Consider the following 22,969-nt stretch of genomic DNA (forward strand, 5'->3'; position numbering starts at 1 on the left):
TCAGATTTCAGTCAGTCAGTTCAGTATTTCAATCAGTTCAATTACTTTTCATAATCAGTCTCAGTTTAGCAGTAATCGGTAGTTTATCGGTAGACAGTGGTGAGGGTTGTTATAATTATTTAATTAGAGTAATTCATCAACTTGATATAGAAATTTGCCAATTGAGACATGAGGTATCAATCCTTCTTATCAAGTCTTGAATGACTGAATTTTGTGGGGTTTTACAAAATGTTTTCAAGTCTTTTATGACTGAAATTGGTAAGAAAATAACTTCATTAATGGCTCGGGGAGTTCAAGAGGCTATTTTTAAAAAGCCAAATTATGATGTTAACATAATGAAAAAGCATGTTCTTAAGTCAAACATGGCCAAGAATGATGTTCCATATATGGCTCGGGGGGTTCATACAACTATTTGTAGAAAGTCAAGTCATGAAAAGCTTGTTAGGAAGCATATTTTTAAACCAAATATGGTTTAAAATAATGAGCAACCCACAGTTAGTGCATTTAAAATTTTTTATGATGTGGAAAATCTCAAAATATTTGAATTTCCAAAACCGCCATATACCATTATATTCGTTGTTCAAAATCCATTTTGGATTTGTCGTATACATCAAAATTTAATTTTGATGAAATGGTTAGCATAATATCGAAGTCTAGAAAATATATTTGTTGAGTTTTTTCCTAAATTTTCACAATGGAAAGCATGGAAATAACCAATAATAATGGTTCTGACTATTTTCATAGTTATATGTGAAATAGTGGCCAATACAAATTCACAGTTGGCTAAGGAAGAAGAAGCTCTGTAGAAAACACGATGAGTTCACATGTTTGTTATTTTCTACCATGCAATGTGAAAATCATCATTCTTGACCAAAAACTAGTTTTTGCTATGTATTAGACATGATGTTTTTATACTCTAGATTGTCTTCGAAATAGATATGTAAACAATTATCATTTTGACTTTGTTGTTGGTCAACGTGTGTGCTTCGAAAGCCCTTTTTGCCATAATTTTTTAGCTTCGAAGCACACCATCTTGCATCAATAACAGCTTCGAAGAAATAATAATAGTGGTTGTGAACCTTCGAAGCTTTGCCGAGTATTTTCAATGATGTAATTAGTCCTTTGTTGGAACCTTCAACCTTCGAATGATGATTTTGGTCCTCTAGTAATACCTTTAGAGGATGGCTTTCATTGTTTGAATTACAATTCTTTAACAATTTGAGACGTCTCATAATTTTTTTTCTACGATATTGGCTACTGTCAAGTGAGACATTTGCAACTTTTTCATGGCAGTAAACTTCAAATCATTTCGGAGTGGCTTCTAAGCATTTTGAATTAGCTTCAAAGTTGCTCCAAGGAGGCTTTAATATGTCCTTCTTTATAATAAATCTTCTAGTAAGCTTCGAAGGGTGCTAGAGAAGCTTTGAAGGATTTCGAAAAAGCTTCGAAGAGGTTTTTTTATAATGAACATAGCAGTGTTGCCATGTTATTGAAGTATTAGCCATGATTTTTGGACACAATACACTGTGAGTGCATGCATTCATTGATCACAAATTGATGTCTCATGTTGAAATTTTGAACTTGCCACCTAAAAAAAGTACGAAGCTTGTACTCATGACTCATACCAAACATGATTGGTATGTATCGTGTCCAAATCAAATTGGTGCTTCTTGATTCGAATTGATCACTTTGAAGCACTTATATTGAATTCGAAACATATGCCTTTAGTGTAGTGCCCTTTCGAAGCACTTCGTTTGTGCTATTATGGTATTCAAAGCACTTTATTACTCATATCAATTCTGTGATTGATACGGCTCTTCAAAAATTCAAATAAACATTATTTTTAAAGAGTCGCGGGGGGTGATATTGACACCATAAATAGTAATATATTTTTATTGTAGGACACGTGACACTTTCTTGATCAATCAGGAGTTAAGAAAAGTTACAAAGTTAGTGGTCTTACATGGTGGAACATGGAAGACAAGGTGGAAGAAGTTAAAGCACATGTGAAGAATATGATGGACAAAGTGACTTAGTGGAAGACATGGAGGGATATGTGGCATTGTGGGTGAGAGGGTGATTTATGCTCCGGTGTTGGGCCGAGGTATAGACCGAACAAGTTGAGGGCCAGCAGAGCATTGGGCCGAGATGATCGACTGTTCACCCGGAGATGGGCTACCAGAACTTGGGCCGGGCAGAGTTTGGACTGTGTGCTGCCCCGGACCGTGCAGAAGCTGCTCGGCCAGGAAGTGACCGGTCAGACCAGGATGCTCGGTCCGAGGATTGCCGAGACCAGACAGACCGAGAGGCCGGCGCTCGGAAAGGCGCGGTCAGCCGAGGTAGTTGACTGACCGGCGAGAAGGCCGACCAAAGGAGGAGCCCGGGCTAAGCTTTGCCGAGATGCCGCCTAGCCCGGTCCTTCATTTGGTTATCCGGTTAGGCGCTTAAGGTATGAAGCATGGTATGACCGAGGTAGGGCAGCTCGGCTGCCGAGCTCCAGCTATGCTGACAGGCAGTTGAGAGCAGGTGATGAACGGCATGGTTTATGCTGACAGATGGGATAGCAGAGCCACGTGTCAGGAGATGACAGGGAGTGGATATGGGGCTCAAAAGGTATATAAGCATGTCTGCGCCCCCCATACGCGACACACGAACATCTCTGTAAGAAAATCCTTACACTCAAACACTCTCTCCCTTCTCTCTATTCCCTCTAAGGTGTGTGCTAATTTGACCGTCGGAGGGTGTTTCCGGCCACACACCGCCGGGAAGCTCACCATTATTTGCTCGCAGGTGATCGGATATCGACGGAACTCGGAAGAAAGGAATACGGGCACGCCGGAATATTTGCTCCCCGTACAGTGGGAATGAAGGCGGAAGTGTGAGTAGTTTTAGGTGGTTACACTACAACAAAATTGAGTTTTTACGGCTCCACATTAACGGCATACAGTAAATGCAAGCCGTGGTTGCTTATTTTTACGACATGTTTTTTTTGCATGTCGTAAATAATTTCCCAATCACGGCCTGTCTATTGCGTAGGCCGTGAATGCTAATAATGATGATTTTTTTACGACTTGCAATGTTAGCTGTAAATAATAAAACTTTCTACGATGTGCATTTGACATGCCGATAATATATCAACTATACACGACACGTGTACATTAGCCGTTAAAAATATTGAACATTTCACGGCGCACAAAAAGTCAGCCGTTAAAAATATTATACTTTTACGGCGCACAAAAAAGCAGCCGTTAAGAGGTACACTTTCCATGACGCATATATGCTAGCTGTTAAAAATATTTTATTTTTCATGACACACAATTCTTGTCGTGAATAATATGCTCATAAAAATAGGCGCCAAAATAAAATACTCTAGCGTGAAAATGGAAAAAATGAAATACCCTTCGAATTGGGCATCTCTCTCTCTCTCTCTCTCTCTCTCTTTCTCTACAAATGCTATCTCAATCTGTTCGTCTCCCTCTCTCTCTCATGGCGATTTCAATGTCCCGAACCAAAACCCTAAAAGTTTTCCCCCTTTTTTTCTAGATTGGAACTTGGAAGATCTTCACCATTCTTAGAAAAAGTTGGAACTTTGTTTTTTTTGTTCTTCTTAGCTGACTGTTTCCCTCTCTCTCTCTCTCTCTCTCTCTCGACAAATCATTAAGGAAAAAGAAGACATGACTGTAGTGAGTGTAGCCACCAGACAGTGCAAGAAAGCAATGAAATTGGGAATCTCTCTCTTCTACAGAGGCTTCAACTCCTCTAGATGGTTTGTCTTCTCTAATTTCTTGCTTCGATTTTTTGTAATACCCTAAAATTTGACAAACAGTGGGTGTGTGTATGTATATTGAATTTGATGATTGTAAAAACAGAAAGACAATGACAAAGAGGCTAGGATAAAGTTGTTGAGGAACAAGAGAGAGACGGTGATGAAGCAGATGAGGCATGACATCGCTATGCTTCTTCTATCTGGTTAAGATGCTATTGCTCGCATTCGGGTATTTCTTCTTTAATTTTCTTTCTTTCATTTCATCTCACTTTTATTGTTTTGTAATTAATCTGCGTGGAGCTAGTTATCCCTAAATTTGGTTTTGGGTTTTTTTTGCCTTTTGAAATGGAAACTACATATTAGAGCATCTTCAACCCTTTACCATATTTTTTTTCCATCTAATTTGATTCAAAGTTTGAGTAAAAAAAACTTGATTTGAGGTTGAAGTTTTTTAGGTGGGAAGGTGTTGGTGAAGATGGTTTTGATGGTTTGATGGTTTCACTGGAAATTATTTCAACATAAAAACATCCATATTCACCAATTTTGTTGATAGAACTATAAAATTTTCTTTTTGTAAATAATTTTTCTAGGCAGAATTTTCATTATATCTATAGGTGTCTGTAGACACCCCATTTTTGACCGACCTTAAGACTCAGACGTCACCGATTAAGCGCTTGGTGATGTTGCATAATGTGCTTGTTCAGAAGTTTCAGAGTCGTGGCTGTGAGCCCTGCCTCCGGACTTCCAAACCCTTTTCTGTGCCTTGTCTCGGTTTGCGAGCCAGACTCGGTTTTCTCCGTTTCTTTTCCTGAGGGGAGGGAGAGGTCCCGTAGACCATCTCTCAATGTCCGTAGGCTACATTTGGTGGCCGTAGGCCATTTTGCCCATTTCGGAGTCCGGTTTCCGGTTTTCGGAGCCGTCAGGCCGTGTGCCTCGGTTCGGGACCGCTTAACCATCTCCTATTGCTCTGATTTTTGGCATACATCCTATTTCATCCATTTTGAGGGACACTGAGGGCTGAGAAACCCACTTCGAGGTCGAATACAATTTTCGGTGCTTAACAGCCCATTTCCGGGACCCCGAACTGCGTGTTTTGGCTCCGGAATATTCGTTTTGCAACGGTTTTCGCTCATTTTTGGCAGGTACCTCTGTTTTATCACAGGGAAGGTCACTGAAGGGTGGGAGGCCAGCAATTGTTGCAGCAACCAGTTATCTCTCCTCCCGGGCCTCCCGGCGCCCGTTTTTCGCACTTCCGGGCTAATGTTGAATACCTTAGAGCTAGCGTTGCCAACTTTCAACCACATATCTGTGATCTACACATCTGAGAGGCCCCTAAAAGTTCATGGCCGGCCATTAAGGTCACCTGACCCTTTTGACCCCTTTCTTCCGGGCTAATGTTGAACCCCTTGGACCCTTTTTCTCGAACTTTGAACCACATATCTGTGATCTACACATCTGAGAGGCCCCTAAAAGTTCATGGCCGGCCATTAAGGTCACTTGACCCTTTTGACCCCCTCTTTCCGAGCCACTGTTGAACCCCTTGGGCCCACTTTCTTGGAATTTCAATTACATGGTTGTGTTGTACACACATAGGCCTACCTCCCCAATACCTGGCCGGCCAGAAAAGATGGTTGACCCTTTTGACCCCTAGCCGGCCGGCTAGGGGGTGTGGCCGGCCGGCCACCTCTGGCCAAAGTGAGCGGCCGGCCGTGCTCTCCTCACTGTGCCCCTTCCAGCTGTGAGGCAATATCCCCCAGATATTTTCTGTATCCGGGGGATATTTTGGGAGAGAGTTTTCCTCTCCATTTGACCCCCCTTTTACACCCCCTTTCTTGACCTTATAACCAGCTGAGGACCTTCTTCTAGGGGGTTAGAAAAATTGATCTTAAGAACTCCATAGCCAACTCCATCTTCATCTTCTTCAATTCTTCAAAAACCCTAAGTCCATTAACCTCCATTCCTTCTATACCACCAAACTCTACCACCACTATCTCATTTCCAGCAGCTAGGAAGGGTTCTTGAAGGCCAAAGGAGCAGCAAATCCATCCAAGAAGCAACCAAAGTCTAGATCTTCAAGGGTAAGTTCCACTTTGATCCTTTTGACCCTTTCCTTTGATCTATTTCTAAGCCTCATTTCTTTTTGGTTTCAAGCTTCGGTCCTAACTGAAAAGGACCATATTTTGAGCTCATCATCACTTCTCATTAAGGGCTCAACCTTGTTTGAGCTCTCCATAATATACTTGCTTCATTGACCATGTTGTATGTCATGATTTTGTATGCCTTTTTTGACCTATGAGCAATTTATTTTCGAGCATGTTATAAACTGATATGAGGCATATTTTGAGCCCCTCTTCAACATTGGAGAAGGGCTCAACATTGTTTGGTATTTCCATATGTCACTTGTAGTTATATCCCCTATTTAGCCCCATTTTTGCATAAATTAATAGCTCTCTTTGCTTCTGTTTTTGGACCTTGGTCCGAACTGAAAGAGGTCTTATTTTGGCCTATACTTCATGTTTCATTCACACTTTTTTTCTGTTTGGTGATTATTTTATACACTTCATGTTTTAGCACCTTTTGAGCCTTATTTTGCATCATATTTTTAGCATGTTTGTATACTGATTTTGAGGCTGCCATATACTGTAAATGTTCATATTTTTGGTCCATCTTCAATGTTGTAGAAGGAAATTTTTCAGTTTGAGTTTTGCTTATACCACTTGCTTCTTTACCCCTCTTTTGGCCCCCATTCTTGCATGCTATGCTTCCCTTACCTATGCTTGCTGTTTGGCCATGTTCATAACTGCGAAAGTGCATCTTTTGGGACTGTCTAGCTTCTGTCTTTGCATTGCATGTCCATGTTGTGCATATTTAGTATGGCTATAGGCCATTTCGGATGCCTAATGTTGCATTTCGGGTCATTTCCTTACATTTCATGTCATTTCACTTCATTTCGGGACTGTTTTCCCCCATATTTTGTTGCTGAAATTCCATTAGCATGCTTACATATCATTTTCCATGTCATTCGCATCATTTTATCATTGCCTCGGTTTGCGTGCCCGTGTGCACGCATTTCGAGGCACTTCATTTTCTGCCATCGGCATCTTATGTGAGTGTGGCTGAGGCTCTCTCATGTTAGTATAAGTCCATTTGTCATTTTCCATGTCATTTGCATTGTGTATGCACCGCCTCGGTTTGCGTGCCCGTGTGCACGCATTTCGAGGCACTTCATTTTCTGCCATCGGCATCCGATGTGAGTGTGGCTGAGGCCCACTTCATGTTGGTATAAGCCCACTTGTCATTTCCATGCCATTTCATTGCATTTATCATCGCCTCGGTTTGCGTGCCCGTGCGCACGCACTTCGAGGCACGTCATTTTCATTGCATTTTATCATCGCCTCGGTTTGCGTGCCCGTGCGCACGTACTTCGAGGCACCTCATTTTCATTGCATTTATCATTGCCTCGGTTTGCGTGCCCGTGTGCACGTACTTCGAGGCATCTCATTTTCATTGTATCTGCTATCGCCTCGGTCTGCGTGCCCGTGCGCACGCACTTCGAGGCACCTCATTTTCATTGCATTTTATCATCGCCTCGGTTTGCGTGCCCGTGTGCACGTACTTCGAGACACCTCATTTTCATTGCATCTGTCATTGACTCGGTTTGCGTACCCGTGTGCACGCAATTCGAGGCACCTCATTTTCATATCATTGTGCATACTAGGTAGTATCTTAGATTGCATCTTGTCATTTCCATGTCATTCCGTAGCATTCTGTGTATGTTAGGATTGTATCTTAGTTGCATTTCATGCATATCACGCATATTGCATCATGTCCGGAATAGGAGTTAGCCCGGGCACGGGAAACGAGGTACATTTCGTACTCCGAGTGACGGAATGTGTCTCAATTCCCCAGTCACCGACACTCCGGATTATCCGTGATGGAGTTAGGTTTTAGCTATAGTTTCATGTGCATTCATCCTATATTGAGTTGTGCATTTCGACTCCTCGGCCATCATGCCTCGGTATGCGTGATTGGTGGCACGAGGATCGAGACATGCATATATCTGTGCAAATACATTGCTGTGCCCCTTTCCTGCTCTCTGTTGCAGCAAAATCAGGAATCAGCAATTTTTCGGGATTCGGCACGCATTTCGAGGATAACTGCTAAACAGAGGCTAATTGGGGCATTCCGGTGGATTTCCGCGCAAGACGATACGGACATGCATCATCCATCAGAAGCAAGACAGTCCCTGGCTTGCACGCCAGTTTTTATTTGCTTTCTTAGTCAATTCATTAATTAATTAGAAATCTGTAATATTCTTTTATTCGGGACTGTAATATTTGGACTGTATTATTTATTTGGACCCTCCGAGTGAGGGCATAACTGTAATAAGTGTGCGTGAGTGTGATGTATGTCTTCCAACCCCACGTCTTTCTCCCTTTTATTTATCCGCTTATGATGGTTAGATTAGGGCATATTTAAATTAGCATACAGTATGACAGCATGTTTGCATCATCCATCTGTATTGCATGCACCGGGCTCGGCACATCATACTAACTGCATTGTACTCTCAATTCTAAATTGAATACATGATAGTTGTAGCATTTCATATACCATCTTAGAATAGCCGAGCCTGCTATAGTTGCATTTTGCATGTGTTGCATTAGGCATTTTTGTATACTTAGGATCATGCATAATTTCTAATTAACTTCCTTTTTTTTGGCTTGGAGTACTCGGTAAGTTTTATGCTTTAGCATCCTTGCATGCGTGTGAGTGACTGCCATGAATAGCATGCTTACCATGAGGCTAATTGCTAATGTGATATAACTGCCTGAATGCCTGTGGGTGAAGGTTGGGTTATTTGAATTGGAATAATTCATCAAATGTGTATTTTAAGCCCACTAGATAGTGGCAAAATCATGTTTTCTAAGCCCACCCGAGGGTGGCAAATCCACGTCTTAGCCTACTTGCGGGTAGCACCATCAAACCATTTTCAAATAAACAAGCATGAAATGTTTTGTTCCAATTCGGACGACCCAGTCTATATTTATATGCTGCGAGCATCACATAGTAACCTAGGCTAATAACCGGAATAAGAACATACAATGTTTTCAAAAATTGATATCATGGTTAGTAGAGGCCGGTCTATGACCGGGCGAGCGGGGGTGCTCACGAAGTGACCTTCCCCAATCGTACCCAAGTTCCCGAACCGAGGCAACTTTGGTGATGACGGACACGTGGCCTTTTGGCACCGAGTCAGGGTTTCCTAAATTTCCCAAAATAAAATATTTAGGTGGCGACTCTGTATCTGGCAAAGCAGTCCATGTTTGGCACTTCTTTCAAAAATCTGTTTTTTTCTCAAAACGATTTGCCGGATTTGGACTCTTTGGTTCAGACTTAGAACCGTGACTACGAAAAGTCGAGTCCGAGCTGTAGCGAGGTCCCCCCGCGGGCTTGTTACAGTTTCTGGCGACTCTGCTGGGGATTTAGAGAACTTGACTCGAACTCATGATATCTATTTTTGACTACACTTGTGTGTTTCTTTGCATTGCATTTGCATTGGTGCGCCTAGGACACCGTGTTTGCCATCTGCTATTCCTGAACGGTTTGCCGGAGGCTTGTCTTGTCAAGGCATGACCATAAGGCTGACCGGTTGTGGGCTCTGCCAGTATGGGAACACAAACCCCGGTTTTACCGGGGCACCCTTTTTGACCATTCGACCTAGTGCATATTCGGATCCATAGTGACCTTTCCAAATTAGGACAGGTTGCTTACCCGTTTATAGGTTGTTTTGAAACCGCTATGTGCATAGTGAAACCCTAGCTCCTGACAAAATAGAACAGGGAAACCTTACCCCAACATAGGGGTGTTTTGGCTCTCACTTATCTGTTATGTGCTTTAGAGTGCGTCTCTACAGGAATGCATGTATCGGTATATGAGTTTGGGCATCAGGCCTGCGGGCTTCAGTTCAAGTATCGGCAGTATCAGGCCTGCGGGCATCAGATCAGTATATGAGTTTGAGTATCGAGCCTGCGGGCATCAGTTCAGTATTGACAGTATCAGGCCTACGGGCATCAGTTCAGCATTGTCAACATCAGGCCTGCGGGCATCAGTTTTCTATTACGGGTATCAGGCCTGCGGGCGTCAGCCAGTATTTGAGGAATATTTATCTGCGGATATCAGATTCTGTTTTAGGGAACAATGATACAGGGATGATAATCAGTGTTTGAGGACAGTGTATACTTCAGCTTGTTGACTGTGTGTTGATTATGCCCGACTATGTGTCTTGCATTTTATTTTAAGCTGTTATGCTGCCCGTTTATCTGTTTATTTATTTCCTTTTCGCTTTATTTATCTTTTGCTAGGTCAGTTTTAGCACGATTGCTTCCGACCCAACAGGCATTCCCCAAGCACCTTGGACGCGAGGTCGTCGACTCCACCGATCTGAGGATCTAATCGACGGACAGCCAGTGTTCCATTCTTTACCCCCTGTTACAAGAAGGAAACAAAGGAAGCGCAGTACATCTGAATTGAGAGCACCAGAACAGTGGTATCCCCCACCAGTGGACAGTTGGACTGAGATCCCCCTTGAGACAAATCTGTCAGTAGTTCAGACAAATCAAGACAGTATGACGGCACCAACAGGAATTGAGGAGATGATGCGCCAAATGCAAGAAACTATGCAGGCCATGCAGCAAGATGCCGTTCGCCGGGATGAACTCGCTAAGCAACAGTCTGAAATTATGACCCATCAGGCTGAGCTGATTACCAGACTGCAACAGCAGAATGAGGCATCTGCTTCGCAACAAGTCCCTCCCCCGGCAAGGGCCCCATTACCTGAGAAGGCTCCTGCCGTTCATGACGTTCCTCCGAACACCCAGAATACCGTACCAACCATCCAAACTCTGCAAGAGGACACAAGTCTTCCAACGGGGCCAACTCCGCCCCCGATTCCACCACAACTGTCCAAGGTCCATACACCCAATCACCCGGACTCTCCATCCGAGCTCGAGGTTGATCAAACAGCTCTGAAATTGAGCAAACTGGAGAAGCTTTTCAAAAAATCCCAAGGGGCTAAGGCTATGCCGGATATCGGAGATGGATATACCGAGGAGGCCGTGACGCTCCCCGATAGATTCAAAATGCCACAAATAGACCGTTTTGACGGGACTGGTGACCCCATGGTTCATATCCGACTGTTTGCGGATGTCTTGCGGCCAATGGGCCTCACACGACAACAGAAGCTCTCATTATTCGGCCGAACCCTGTCGGGTGTGGCCTCCCATTGGTACGCAAGATTATCGGATGAGGTAAAGAAGAACTGGGATGAGATGGCCGAGGCCTTTGTCACACAATATTCCTATAATACTCAGATCGAGATCACAACTCGTGATCTTGAAACGACGAGGCAAGAGCCTAAGGAATCTTTCTCGGACTTTGTGGTCCGATGGAGGGCGAAGGCGTCAACGATGACTCTAAGACCCACAGACAGAGATCAAATCCGGATGATTGTGCGCAATCTCCACCCGAAGCTGATGCAAAGAATGATCGTAGTCCCCTTTCCTACTTTTGCAGATTTGCATGATATGGGGGTCCAAATTGAAGACGCTATGAGACAAGGTCTGTTTGACCAGGACAGAGAACAACCGAGGAGGACGTTCAATCGTGGCAACAATGCGGGCCCGAGTGGCGCTGCTAATACAAGAGCCTCGGAAGTTGGCATGGTCACCACCACTCCCCCTCCCCCTCCAAGGCCCATGACTGCCACACCATTCTCCGGCGCGTCCGGAAGTAACTCACAAAACAACCGATTCCAACCCCGGGGCCAAAGAACCTTCACCCAACTATACATGCCCCTGTCCAAGGTTCTGGGAATACTGATCAGGAAAAATCATTTAAAACCCCTGGAACCAAAACCATTACCAAATCCACTTCCCCCCTCATATGACCCGTCAAAATACTGTGCATACCACCAACAACACGGTCATGATACCGACCGTTGTTACAGATTACGTCATGAGATCCAGGATCTTATTGACAAACAGGTAATTGCGCCTCCTGATAAACCTAATGTCACAACTAACCCTCTTCCACCACATAACCAACCTCCCCCTCCCAACAGAATTAATTTCATCCAGACTGGGGTCGTGTCTTACGATCCTAGCATCTATATTACCCCCACCCACCTACCCAAGCCGGAGGTGCTCCTCCCCGCTTGCACTGACCTTTTGTGCATGGTGGACGTCTCCAAAACCCAATCGGAGCCGGTGGTGGTGACCATCGAAGACAAGGCAGGGCAGATTTTAGGAAAGAATGAGTCTGTTAAATCTGGGACTGGGCAGAATTTTGCCGAGGGAGCTTATGATCCGAGCAGGCACATCCTATCAACGAGCCGAAGTGGGCTAATTGTAGAATTTCCCGAGACAGGAGAATTGTGCATGATCCGAGAGGATGGATCTAGGCTATGGGCAGATGAGCCGACAACCATAGAAGAGGACTTTGCTAACTTGCAATTTCGCGATGATCAGGAGTTGGAGGACGCGTCCATTAACTGGAATGATTATGAGGGATCAGAGGAGGCCACTGGATGGCTTGAAGATCAACCGGATGCAGTGGGGGAAGCCCAACCAGAACAGAGCCCGGCAGGGGCAGAAACATCATTTGTGGCCGGAACGGCCGAAAATCAAGTTGTACCGCCGGAGAGCGCCGGTGTTAAGAATTCCGCTCAGGACATGGACATTACGGATGTGAGAACTGTTGAACAAACAACTGTACTGATGCAATTGGAACAAGCAAAGTTTGAGGAAGCTGAGAGAGCCAGAAAGGCGAAGGGCCCTGAGGGGACCGGAAGTGCTGTGTGCACAAAGACAGACAACGCTGCGAGCATTTGGACAGAGAGCACTGAAAGTGCGAGTAGACTGGGGCCGGACAGATGTCTGTTGGCTGCCAGCGGAATGTGGTGGGAAGATGACGATTTGTGTCTTGCCCACACCGATGAAGACTGGGGAAATGGCCAACCAGATGATACTTGGTATCTTGACGAAGTGGACCACATGACAAGAAGTGGGCGGTACTTCAAGCCCCCACACTTAGACCAACCCGAAGCATCGGGGAAAGACAGAGAAGCGGAGAGACAGAAGGAGAAGCAGATTGAGGATGAAGCTGTGCTGAAACAGTTAAAGAAAATACAGGCAGACATCTCCATATGGGGACTGCTAATGGCATCACGAGTGCACAGAGAAGCTGTCCTATCTGCCATGGACAAGTCGAAACTTTCCATAGACACCACGCCTGAACAGCTGGTTGGGCTGGTTTTTCCGGGAGGAGGTTTCCCGGCATTAACTTTTTCAGACAAAGAGCTACCGCCTGAGGGCGCAAACCATAACAAGCCCCTCTACATCTCCGTGGAATGTAGAGATAAGTGGATACCGGTGGTACTTGTTGATACCGGGTCTGCGATTAATGTCTGCCCAACCAGAACGGCATATGCAATCGGGTTAAAACCCGCTGACTTCATCCCAACCACCCAAGTGATTAGGGCATATGACAATACCAGCAGAGAAGTGATGGGGACTGTTAAAATTCAAACTAAGGTTGGTCCAGGACAACACAGCATCGAATTTCATATCCTGGACGTTCCCGCAACCTTTAACTTACTATTAGGGCGACCGTGGTTGCACCAGGTCAAAGCAGTCTCTTCCACCCTACATCAAATGCTGAAATACCCTCACGGGAAAGGGGTAGCGGTCGTTTTTGGGAATTCATCAATCCATCCGCCGCCGGAAGTGTCTACACCCGTCTTAGAAATCGAGCACGGCACGGAGGATGTATTTTTGTCGGGGTTCACTTTGGCCGAGGCTCAAGTGGTGCAGAATGTCATGGCTGCAAGTGAGGGCATGTATGTCAGTGCACAATCTATCTACCTCATGAACAAGCTAAAACATACCCCTGGGATGGGATTAGGGAGAAGTGGCCGGAAAGGCGTCTCAGTGTTGGCCGAAGTGCCACACAATCCTCACACCTTTGGACTGGGTTATCTGCCCACCAAAGAGGACTGGTTGAGGAAAGGAAAAGAAATGGCCGGAAGGGCCAGGGCAAAGAAGGCCGGGAAGCCATTTGATTTAATGCACAGGCCCATCTGGGGTACCCTAAACGGACGTTTCGTCCGGGAGGGGGAAGATTTTCCATTCTGCGGCTTCCCGGAACCATGGCTAAACGCGAAGGGGGAGCGCGTGCCTGGTTTTGAAATCTTCTTCGACATACAACTATCTGGGGATGACGTTGCCGAAGCGCAGACAGACCCACCAACTGAGACTGAGCAGTGTGAAGCAGTGGATCCTGAGAGTACAGAGATGGAAATGGGGGTAGCACTGGCGAGTCTACTATCAGATCCTCCGATCGGCCAAGAGTGCTTGGGGGATAACTCTTCGGTTTCTGTGATTGGAGATGAAATAGCTGCGGGCTTTCCAGCGTCGATCTTGGATGCATCTATCGCACCTTCTCTCATCTGGCAATATGAAGAAGGCTTTTTATCTAGCAGTTCCGGGTCAGGTAGTGAGCCGGAATCTGATTCTACCGAATCTTCTGCGTCGGAATCAGATTCCAGCTCGACTGAGTCTGAGTCCGGTATTCCTGGGGGTGATAACCCGGATACCACAGTCCTGTCTAGGTCGTCTTTTTCATTTTCTTTTGAGTCTGTTGTAACAGAGGAATCTGACGGCTTGGAAGTATTTAATGAGAATGATGCGGATGTGGTTTCCGAGTATTTTTCTGTGCCTTTGATTTATTGCTTAAATCAGGATTTTCAAAATTTTGATGAAAATAGTGAGGAAGAAATTCCTCCAGTTTTGCAACGATTAATTGATCAAGAGCAGGAAAGATTTGTTAAACCTTTAATCGATGAAATCACTTCTGTGAATATTGGTACTGAGAAGGACCCGCGGCTGGTCCAGATCGGGTCCACGTTGTCTTCAGAGGAGCGCGAGCGCTTAGTCGCTTTATTAAAAGATTTTAAAGATGTTTTTGCGTGGTCCTATGAAGACATGCCTGGAATCGATCCTGAGATTGTACAGCACCGGATCCCTCTTGATCCAGAGGCCCGCCCTGTCAAACAAAAACTCAGAAGGATTCGCCCGGACTGGGCCCTCAAGATTAAGGAAGAGGTCACCAAACAAATTGACGCAGGGTTCCTGTTGGTGTCTGAATATCCAACTTGGTTGGCCAACATAGTCCCGGTGCCAAAGAAGGACGGCAGAATTCGGGTCTGTGTAGACTTCAGGGATTTGAACAAGGCCAGTCCGAAGGACGACTTCCCCTTGCCGCACATCGATGAATTGGTGGATTTCACGGCAGGACACGCCTTGCTTTCGTTCATGGATGGTTTCTCAGGCTACAATCAGATAGTAATGGCACCCGAAGACCGAGAGAAGACTGCGTTCACTACCCCGTGGGGGACATATTGTTATCGAGTGATGCCATTCGGTTTGAAAAATGCTGGAGCTACGTATCAACGGGCAGCAACTACAATATTACATGATATGATCCATAAGGAGGTCGAAGTGTACGTGGACGACATGATTGTCAAGTCCAAAGATAGAGAGGGCCACTACACCGCCTTACAAAAATTCTTTCAAAGGATCAAAGAGTTTCGGCTGCGACTGAACCCCCAGAAATGCACGTTTGGTGTTACAGCAGGAAAGATGTTAGGGTTTCTGATCACACAAAGGGGCATCGAGGTCGACCCTTCCAAAATCAAGGCCATCTTAGAAATGCCACCACCAAGGACTGAAAAGGAGGTGCGAGGCTTTCTAGGTAAAGTGCAATTCATAAGGCGGTTTATTTCTAAACTAACCTTGACTTGTGAACCACTTTTTGGTCTCCTGAAGAAAGGAAAGAAATTCCAATGGGACGGCCGATGTCAAGCAGCTTTTGAGCAGATCAAAGAGTACCTACAGAACCCACCCGTGTTGTCACCGCCAGAGCCGGGGAGACCGTTGATACTATACCTTTCAGTAACTGAGACCACCATGGGTTGCATGCTCGCGCAGGAGTCAGAAGACAAAGTAGAAAGAGCCATCTACTATCTGAGCAAAAAGATGTTGGATTACGAGACCCGCTATACACCGCTGGAGAAGGCTTGTTTGGCCTTGGTATGGGCAACCAGGAAGCTGCGGCACTACCTGTTAGCCCACTCTGTAATGTTGGTTTCGCGTTTGGATCCCATCAAATATCTTTTCGAGAAACCAGCACTTATAGGTAGGCTAGCTCGTTGGCTGCTGTTGCTCTCCGAATTTGATTTGAAGTATGTGACGCGCAAGTCAGTAAAAGGCAGAGCGGTAGCGGAGTTCCTTGCCGACCACCCGGTTGAGGGGGATGAAGCGGTTGAGTATCTATTCCCAGATGAAGCCATTCTGCACGTCGAAGATGAAACTTGGACAATGTACTTTGACGGAGCGTCAAACCAGTATGGGTATGGGATAGGGGTGTTGCTGATAGCGCCTGATGATTCCCGTATCCCTTTAGCATTCAAGCTCCGGTTCAAGGTCTCCAACAATGAAGCAGAGTATGAGGCATGTATTGCTGGCCTAGAAGTAGCCCTAGAACTAGGGGCGAGACGAGTGGACGTCATTGGGGATTCGAACCTCGTTGTGTCTCAAGCAAAAGGAGATTGGAAGGTCAAAGAGGAAAGGATGATAACCTACCACCAAACCTTGGATTTGTTAATTCCTCGGTTCGAGAAGCTAAATTTCACCCACCTCGTAAGAGAGAACAACAGGTTTGCAGATTCATTAGCAACTCTATCTTCTATGATAGACATCCCGTCCGGAGTTCGGATGCGTCCAGTCATTATTGATCAGAAGTTTGCGCCAGCGTACGAGTCGATTTCCGCCATAGATGAGGTTCAAGACGGCAACCCCTGGTACTACGACATCTGGAACTTCTTGGAAAAGGAGATATATCCACTAGGGGCAAATGCCAAGGATAAGAGGGCTGTCAGAAGAATGGCTGCTCAGTTCGTTATCTGCGGGGGAAAGCTGTACAAAAGGGGTCATCTGGGAATGCATAAGCTCTGCGTAGAAGCTGAAGAGTCAAAACGCCTGATGGAAGCCATCCATGGGGGGGAGTGCGGTGCACACATGAATGGAGTAATGCTGGCCAGAAAGATCCTCAGACAGGGCTACTACTGGTCAACCATGGAGGAGGATTGCATTGGTTTTGTTCGGCGATGCCACAAATGTCAAATTCATGCAAATCGCATGAACATCCCACCGTCGAAACTATACAACATGACTTCGCCGTGGCCTTTTTCAGTCTGGGGAATTGATGTGATCGGAGCTGTTACCCCGAAGGGGTCAAACGGGCATGAGTTTATCCTGGTAGCGATAGATTATTTTACAAAGTGGGTCGAGGCCCAATCATACGCAGTGTTGAAGGCGTCGCATGTCGCGAAGTTCATCAGAAACAACATCATCTGTCGCTACGGGGTGCCAAACGAGATAATTTCAGATAATGGTTCCCACTTCAAGAAAGAAGTGATAGACTTGTTGGAGAAATACAATGTGGCTTTCCATAAGTCCTCTACATACAGGCCGCAGACCAACGGAGCGGTTGAGGCCGCCAACAAGAATATCAAGCATATACTACAGAAGATGGTGGAAACCTATCGAGATTGGCCAGACAAGCTGCCATTTGCTCTGTGGGGCTACAGGACTTCAATCAGAACTTCTACTGGAGCAACTCCATATTCATTGGTCTATGGAATGGAGGCTGTTCTACCCATTGAAATTGAGGTCCCATCATTACGAGTATTGGCTGAATGCCAGATAGCCGAAGCAGATTGGCAGCAAAGCAGATTCGAAGAACTCATGCTTTTTGATGAAAGAAGACTGAAAGCACTGTACCACATCCAAGGCTATCAACGCAGAATTGCTCGGGCTTTCAACAAGAAGGTTAAGTCCAGGAATCTGAAAGAGGGAGATTTGGTGCTCAAGGACAACCGAGCTCCCATCCACGACCCAAGGGGCAAGTTCAAACCTAATTGGACTGGTCCTTACATCATCAAAGCTATCTGGTCAGGTGGGGCTGTCGTTCTGATGGATCTAGATGGCTTGGAGTTCTCACAACCGATCAATATGGACAAGTTGAAGAAATACTATCCTTGAGAGGCTCGCTAGGCCGAAAACCCGAAAGGGCGACCTAGGCAAGATTCAGGGCACAAAAAAATTAGAAAACATAAAAACTGAGCTCGCAAGGTTGAAAACCCGCAAAGGGCGGCCTTGGCAAAAGTTAGAGCGCAAAAGGAGAGTGAAAATACTCGAGCGAACCTAAGCCTGAACTACGTAAGACTTGATTCCCATCTTTGGGATACGTAGGCAGCTTCGTCTTGAAGTTCAGTCATAAACTTTTCCCCGATCAACTTTGTCCAATTCGATCATCTCAGTCATCTTTATCTATCAGCATTTACCGTGATCTCCGGTACAGTGCTTTTCAAACTAGGGGCAACTTTCCGTTGCTTTGGGACTGCCACATTGTCCTTCAGACTAGGGGCAACCTTCCGTTGCTTTGGACTGCCACATTGTCCTTCAGAATAGGGGCAACTTTCCAGTTGCAAAGATCTGGGGTTGTGTATCTCAGTGACAGATTTTCGGCATGTCCATTTCTGATCCACATCGAAAATGGTTTTGAAAAGTTTTAATAAAAGTTGACTTTGTTCAAATCAATCTTTTTACGATTTAGACCATTTTTGGATCAAAAGTGGAAAATTTTCAGTACCATAACTTTCAATTTCATCGATTTCAAAATAGAGTTCTCTTGCTCTTGCATTACAATCGAGGTTGCTTATTTTAGTACAGTCATAAAGAAAACTTGAAAATGCTAAATAAGCAATAAATTTGGGGCATAGTTGAATCAAGTATCTCTGTGTCCCCTTCCAGAATTGGACGGAGCATCTGATGCCAAGCTGGGCCCAACTTGTACCTCCTTTTTTTTGAGCCAATCCACATATTCATCTAACAAAGCGCAACTGAAGGTTGAAACAGGGGCCAGAAACTCTCTAGTCCTCCATGCCGTGGCATATCTCTGGCCGGCCAGCTCCCCGGGATGGCTAGCAATGATGCAGTGTGTCTCCTCGGCCCTGTTTTTACTCTTCAAAGGAGAACTCCAAGCATTTCCATGCAACGGGAAACTCAAAGGCCTTCATCCCGGATGCGTTCCGATGCCCAGATCGTCAGAAGTACACCTTTTGTTTTTGAGCTTTTTGCTTATCGAGTTGTTGTACTTTGTTTATCGAGTTGTTTGTCGAGCGGACGTGTTTTGTGTTTTGAGTCCTTGCTCTCTGTTTAAGCAAATTTTGTTAAAGTCTTGTTTGTTTGCATTGTTGCTTTTTGCTTATCGAGTTGTAAACTTGCTAAAGATTCTGTTATATCTTAGTAAGTTGGGTTGTTTAGTTTGTTGCGTCGGCTCACTACCTGATTTGGTGATTACAATGCGCATTACCATTCAAATTCATTTCTTGTGCAAAACAAATTGATGCGATACGATACTAAAAGTTCAAAATACAAACACCTTTTCAAAAGCTATTTCATTTCATCATGCTTTACAACGAACAAAAGGTACAGGTTTTACAAAAACAAAACTGCCTAACAATGTGCAAAGTGCTACAAACTACTAGTAAAAAGAAAAATAAAGCATGGAAATAACAACATCAAAACCCTCGGGAACGGGAACGAGAAGCCCGCCTGGTCCTCTTTTGTGGAACAACCTCCACACCATCATCAGAGTCGGAGCTGTCGTCCTCAGGATCCTCCTCAGCCTCGCCTCTGTTCCCCGAGCCAAAACCGGAGCCTCCCTCCTCGACAGATGTCTCGAACTGACGGTCGGTAGCCTCCTCCTCCTCCTCCTCATCAGACTCCACCTCCACAACATGAGCCCTGCGTCTGCGGCCAGGCCCCCCTCGAGCTCCTCGAAATGGCCTAGATGGCCCGGCTCCTCGGGAAGGCCGAGATGACCCCTCCCCCTGATAAGGCCCGGATGGCCCAGCTCCCTGATAAGGCCCAGATGGCCCAGCTCCCCAATGAGGCCCAGGTGGCCTGGTCTGTGGCTGACCGGACCATGAAGGCATCTGAAAACAAAGAGTTCAATTCAAATACATCAGTCCGAATATATACATCAGATGCAGATACAAGCAAAAGCTACGTAAAGTGGGTGCATGTAAATACAGTGTACAAGTGAGGTGTGTGTCAGATGTGCTCTACACAAGTAGTCTATCAATGCAGTAGAAATCAGTATGTCATCAGAAGTATGATAAATACCAGGAAAAACTGAAGGGTACCTGAATGCCCGCAACAGACAACTGTGCCTCCCTGCGTAGGACCATGCCCTCGAGTGTGGCCACCAGCTCAACCATCTCCTCCATGTACCCTCGCGATGGCTGCAAAAATGAGTTCATAATCATCAGTAAACAAATGAGTATTTAAACATCTGAAATAATGAATGACGAAAGTGGAGCGTACCGGCGGTGAGTCCGGATCAATGGCATATCGATCACTGGGCATCCGAGGCTCTAGTGGAACTGGAATCGGAGAGCTAGTCCCATACTGCCACGCCATCAACTCAGTAGGCATATCTGGCCATCCCAGATGAGGATGAATCGACGGGTTCGGAGGAAACGGTCTACTCCCACCTCTAGATGCGCCAGCCCTGCTAGAAGAAGGGATGTCTGTAGCCCGAGCCTGAGCCTGATCCGAGGATGACGTACCGGCAGGTCTCATCATCGGAATACGAGCCTCTGTCAATGGAGGCATCAAATATATGTGACGATAGGTGGCGTAGTCCCCCTCCGCAACATATAACAAAGCATCACTGCCCAGCATGGCGCCGACTACCTCTGAGTAAGAGAGCCTGTCAGCGGTCCGCATACTAGCTGGAGGTACCGCGGGAACATCCTGAGAAAGATACCCCCGTACCTGGCACAGAAAGCGCTCCCCCAGGAACCAAACTCTGCCGACTGGCCCTTCGAGCAGGACCCTATACCGGGAGATGCCTGATGCTCCGGTATACTGAAGTAGGAGATCATCACCCAAGGGTGCCCAAGGCTGCCAAGTAATCTGCGGATGATAAATGCATAAACCAATCAGAGAACGAGAATATACAGAGCAAATCAAAGATGAAAATGAAAAGGACTGAAACTTCTGAAGTACCTCTGAGTGTCGCACAGTGTCGAAGTACTGTCGCAGGCGAACCAGGGTCTCTCGAGGCCTCGCCCGGTGCGGGCCCTCAAATATCAATGAATATGGGGTCACGGGAATCCCCACCACCTCCAGCACTGGGGCTAACGATGGGAAGTATACATAAGCCCATAGCTGAGAAGAGCAGTGCAGAATGTAAGTACGAAATGCTGAGAGCAAAATGCAGACTGTAAAAGTACGCTGTGTGTGCAATGTACAAGTAATGAAGAGCAGAAATGTAAATCGAGGGGACAGAAAGTACCTCCCAAGCTCTCCAGTAGCCGCCAAGCAAATCGCCCCGCCCGCGGGAGGTCGCGCTCATGTAAAAGTAGAGGGTAGCCAGGCCAGCGCCACCCCAATCATATCTACTGACCTGTGATAGGTCGACTAGAGCGCTCAGCAGATATAGCCCAATGGTGTTCCCTCTGTCGGCAAACAGGGTAGTCCCGAAGAGGAACATCAGGAAGCCACGAGTATACTGCTCTGTCTCCTCAGGAGTCTCGGGCATCATCTCAGCCCGCCGAAAATGGGAGGAAAACCAAGTATAGCGGACTCTCCCAGAGACCCTGTCAACAGGTGGGCGAGCCCCCAACAAATACATCCAGGCGGCCTCCCACTCGCCCATATCCTCATCGTATGGGATGGCCCAACCTCCAACATCAAGGCCGGTCAATACAGCAAAATCAAAAGGGGTCATAGTCATGTCCCCGGTAGCAGAGAAATGAAAGGAATTAGTGGTGTCCCACCATCTCTCTACCAAAGCTGCCATCAAGGTCCTCCGGGCAGGACAGCGTGACAACCCGGCGCAGAAGGGCCCAAACCCTGCCAAGTCTACCAAACCCCTGACGCCCTCCGGGAGCTCAGCATACCAATCCCGCGCCATGGTAGAACCATATCCTCGCACACTGCGGGAGCCACCCTGCATTCAGAATGAATACATGTGTCAGTATGAAATAAATGGGCTGTGTGCCAATAAGATGAAATGGGCTGTGTGCCGACGAAGTAAAATAAACTACATGCAAATTCTATCTACCTGGGCTGCGTGTTCAGAGAATTTAAATTTTGGGCTGCGTGTTCAACTTTCAGTTAATTGTGGGCTGCGTGTTCACTATCTACCTGGGTTGCGTGTTCAGAGAATTTGAATTTTGGGCTGCGTGTTCAACTTTCAGTTAATTGTGGGCTGCGTGTTCACTATCTACCTGGGCTGCGTGTTCAGAGAATTTGAATTTTGGGCTGCGTGTTCAATTTTCAGTTAATTTGTGGGCTGCGTGTTCACTATCTACCTGGGCTGCGTGTTCAGAGAATTTGAATTTTGGGCTGCGTGTTCAACTTTCAGTTAATTGTGGGCTGCGTGTTCACTATCTACCTGGGCTGCGTGTTCAGAGAATTTGAATTTTGGGCTGCGTGTTCAACTTTCAGTTAATTTGTGGGCTGCGTGTTCACTATCTACCTGGGCTGCGTGTTCAGAGAATTTGAATTTTGGGCTGCGTGTTCAACTTTCAGTTAATTGTGGGCTGCGTGTTCACTATCTACCTGGGCTGCGTGTTCAGAGAATTTGAATTTTGGGCTGCGTGTTCAATTTTCAGTTAATTTGTGGGCTGCGTGTTCACTATCTACCTGGGCTGCGTGTTCAGAGAATTTGAATTTTGGGCTGCGTGTTCAACTTTCAGTTAAATTGTGGGCTGCGTGTTCACTATCTACCTGGGCTGCGTGTTCAGAGAATTTGAATTTTGGGCTGCGTGTTCAATTTTCGGTTTATTTGTGGGCTGCGTGTTCACTATCTACCTGGGCTGCGTGTTCAGAGAATTTGAATTTTGGGCTGCGTGTTCAACTTTCAGTTAAAGTGTGGGCTGTGTGTTCACTTTCGAATTCGGGCTGTGTGTTCGACAAATCAGTGTTTGAGCCGTGTGTTCTAATGTGGGCTGTGTGTTCGCAATTAATTAATGAGCCGAGTGTTCAGAAATTCAAGTGTTGAAACTAC

At 45.9% G+C, this 22,969-nt stretch overlaps 1 protein-coding gene across 1 annotated transcript in view; it reads right to left on the bottom strand.

The window, feature by feature from the left end:
• Positions 1 to 20,504, bottom strand: part of LOC145822498 (uncharacterized) — a 45,995-nt gene extending 25,491 nt beyond the window's left edge. The window contains exons 1-3 of the mRNA XM_082919627.1: positions 20,275 to 20,504; positions 20,094 to 20,192; positions 19,647 to 19,883 (exon numbers count right to left, since the gene is read on the bottom strand). Coding sequence (XP_082775753.1) covers positions 19,647 to 19,883; positions 20,094 to 20,192; positions 20,275 to 20,385 — 447 coding nt within the window. The 5' untranslated portion in view covers positions 20,386 to 20,504. The remainder of the gene's footprint in view (positions 1 to 19,646; positions 19,884 to 20,093; positions 20,193 to 20,274) is intronic.
• Positions 20,505 to 22,969: the final 2,465 nt, after the last annotated feature.

The sequence above is a fragment of the Camellia sinensis genome, chromosome 1, assembly GCF_055761805.1.
Source record: "Camellia sinensis isolate YWXY chromosome 1, ASM5576180v1, whole genome shotgun sequence".
In the NCBI taxonomy this organism is placed as follows: Eukaryota; Viridiplantae; Streptophyta; class Magnoliopsida; order Ericales; family Theaceae; genus Camellia; species Camellia sinensis.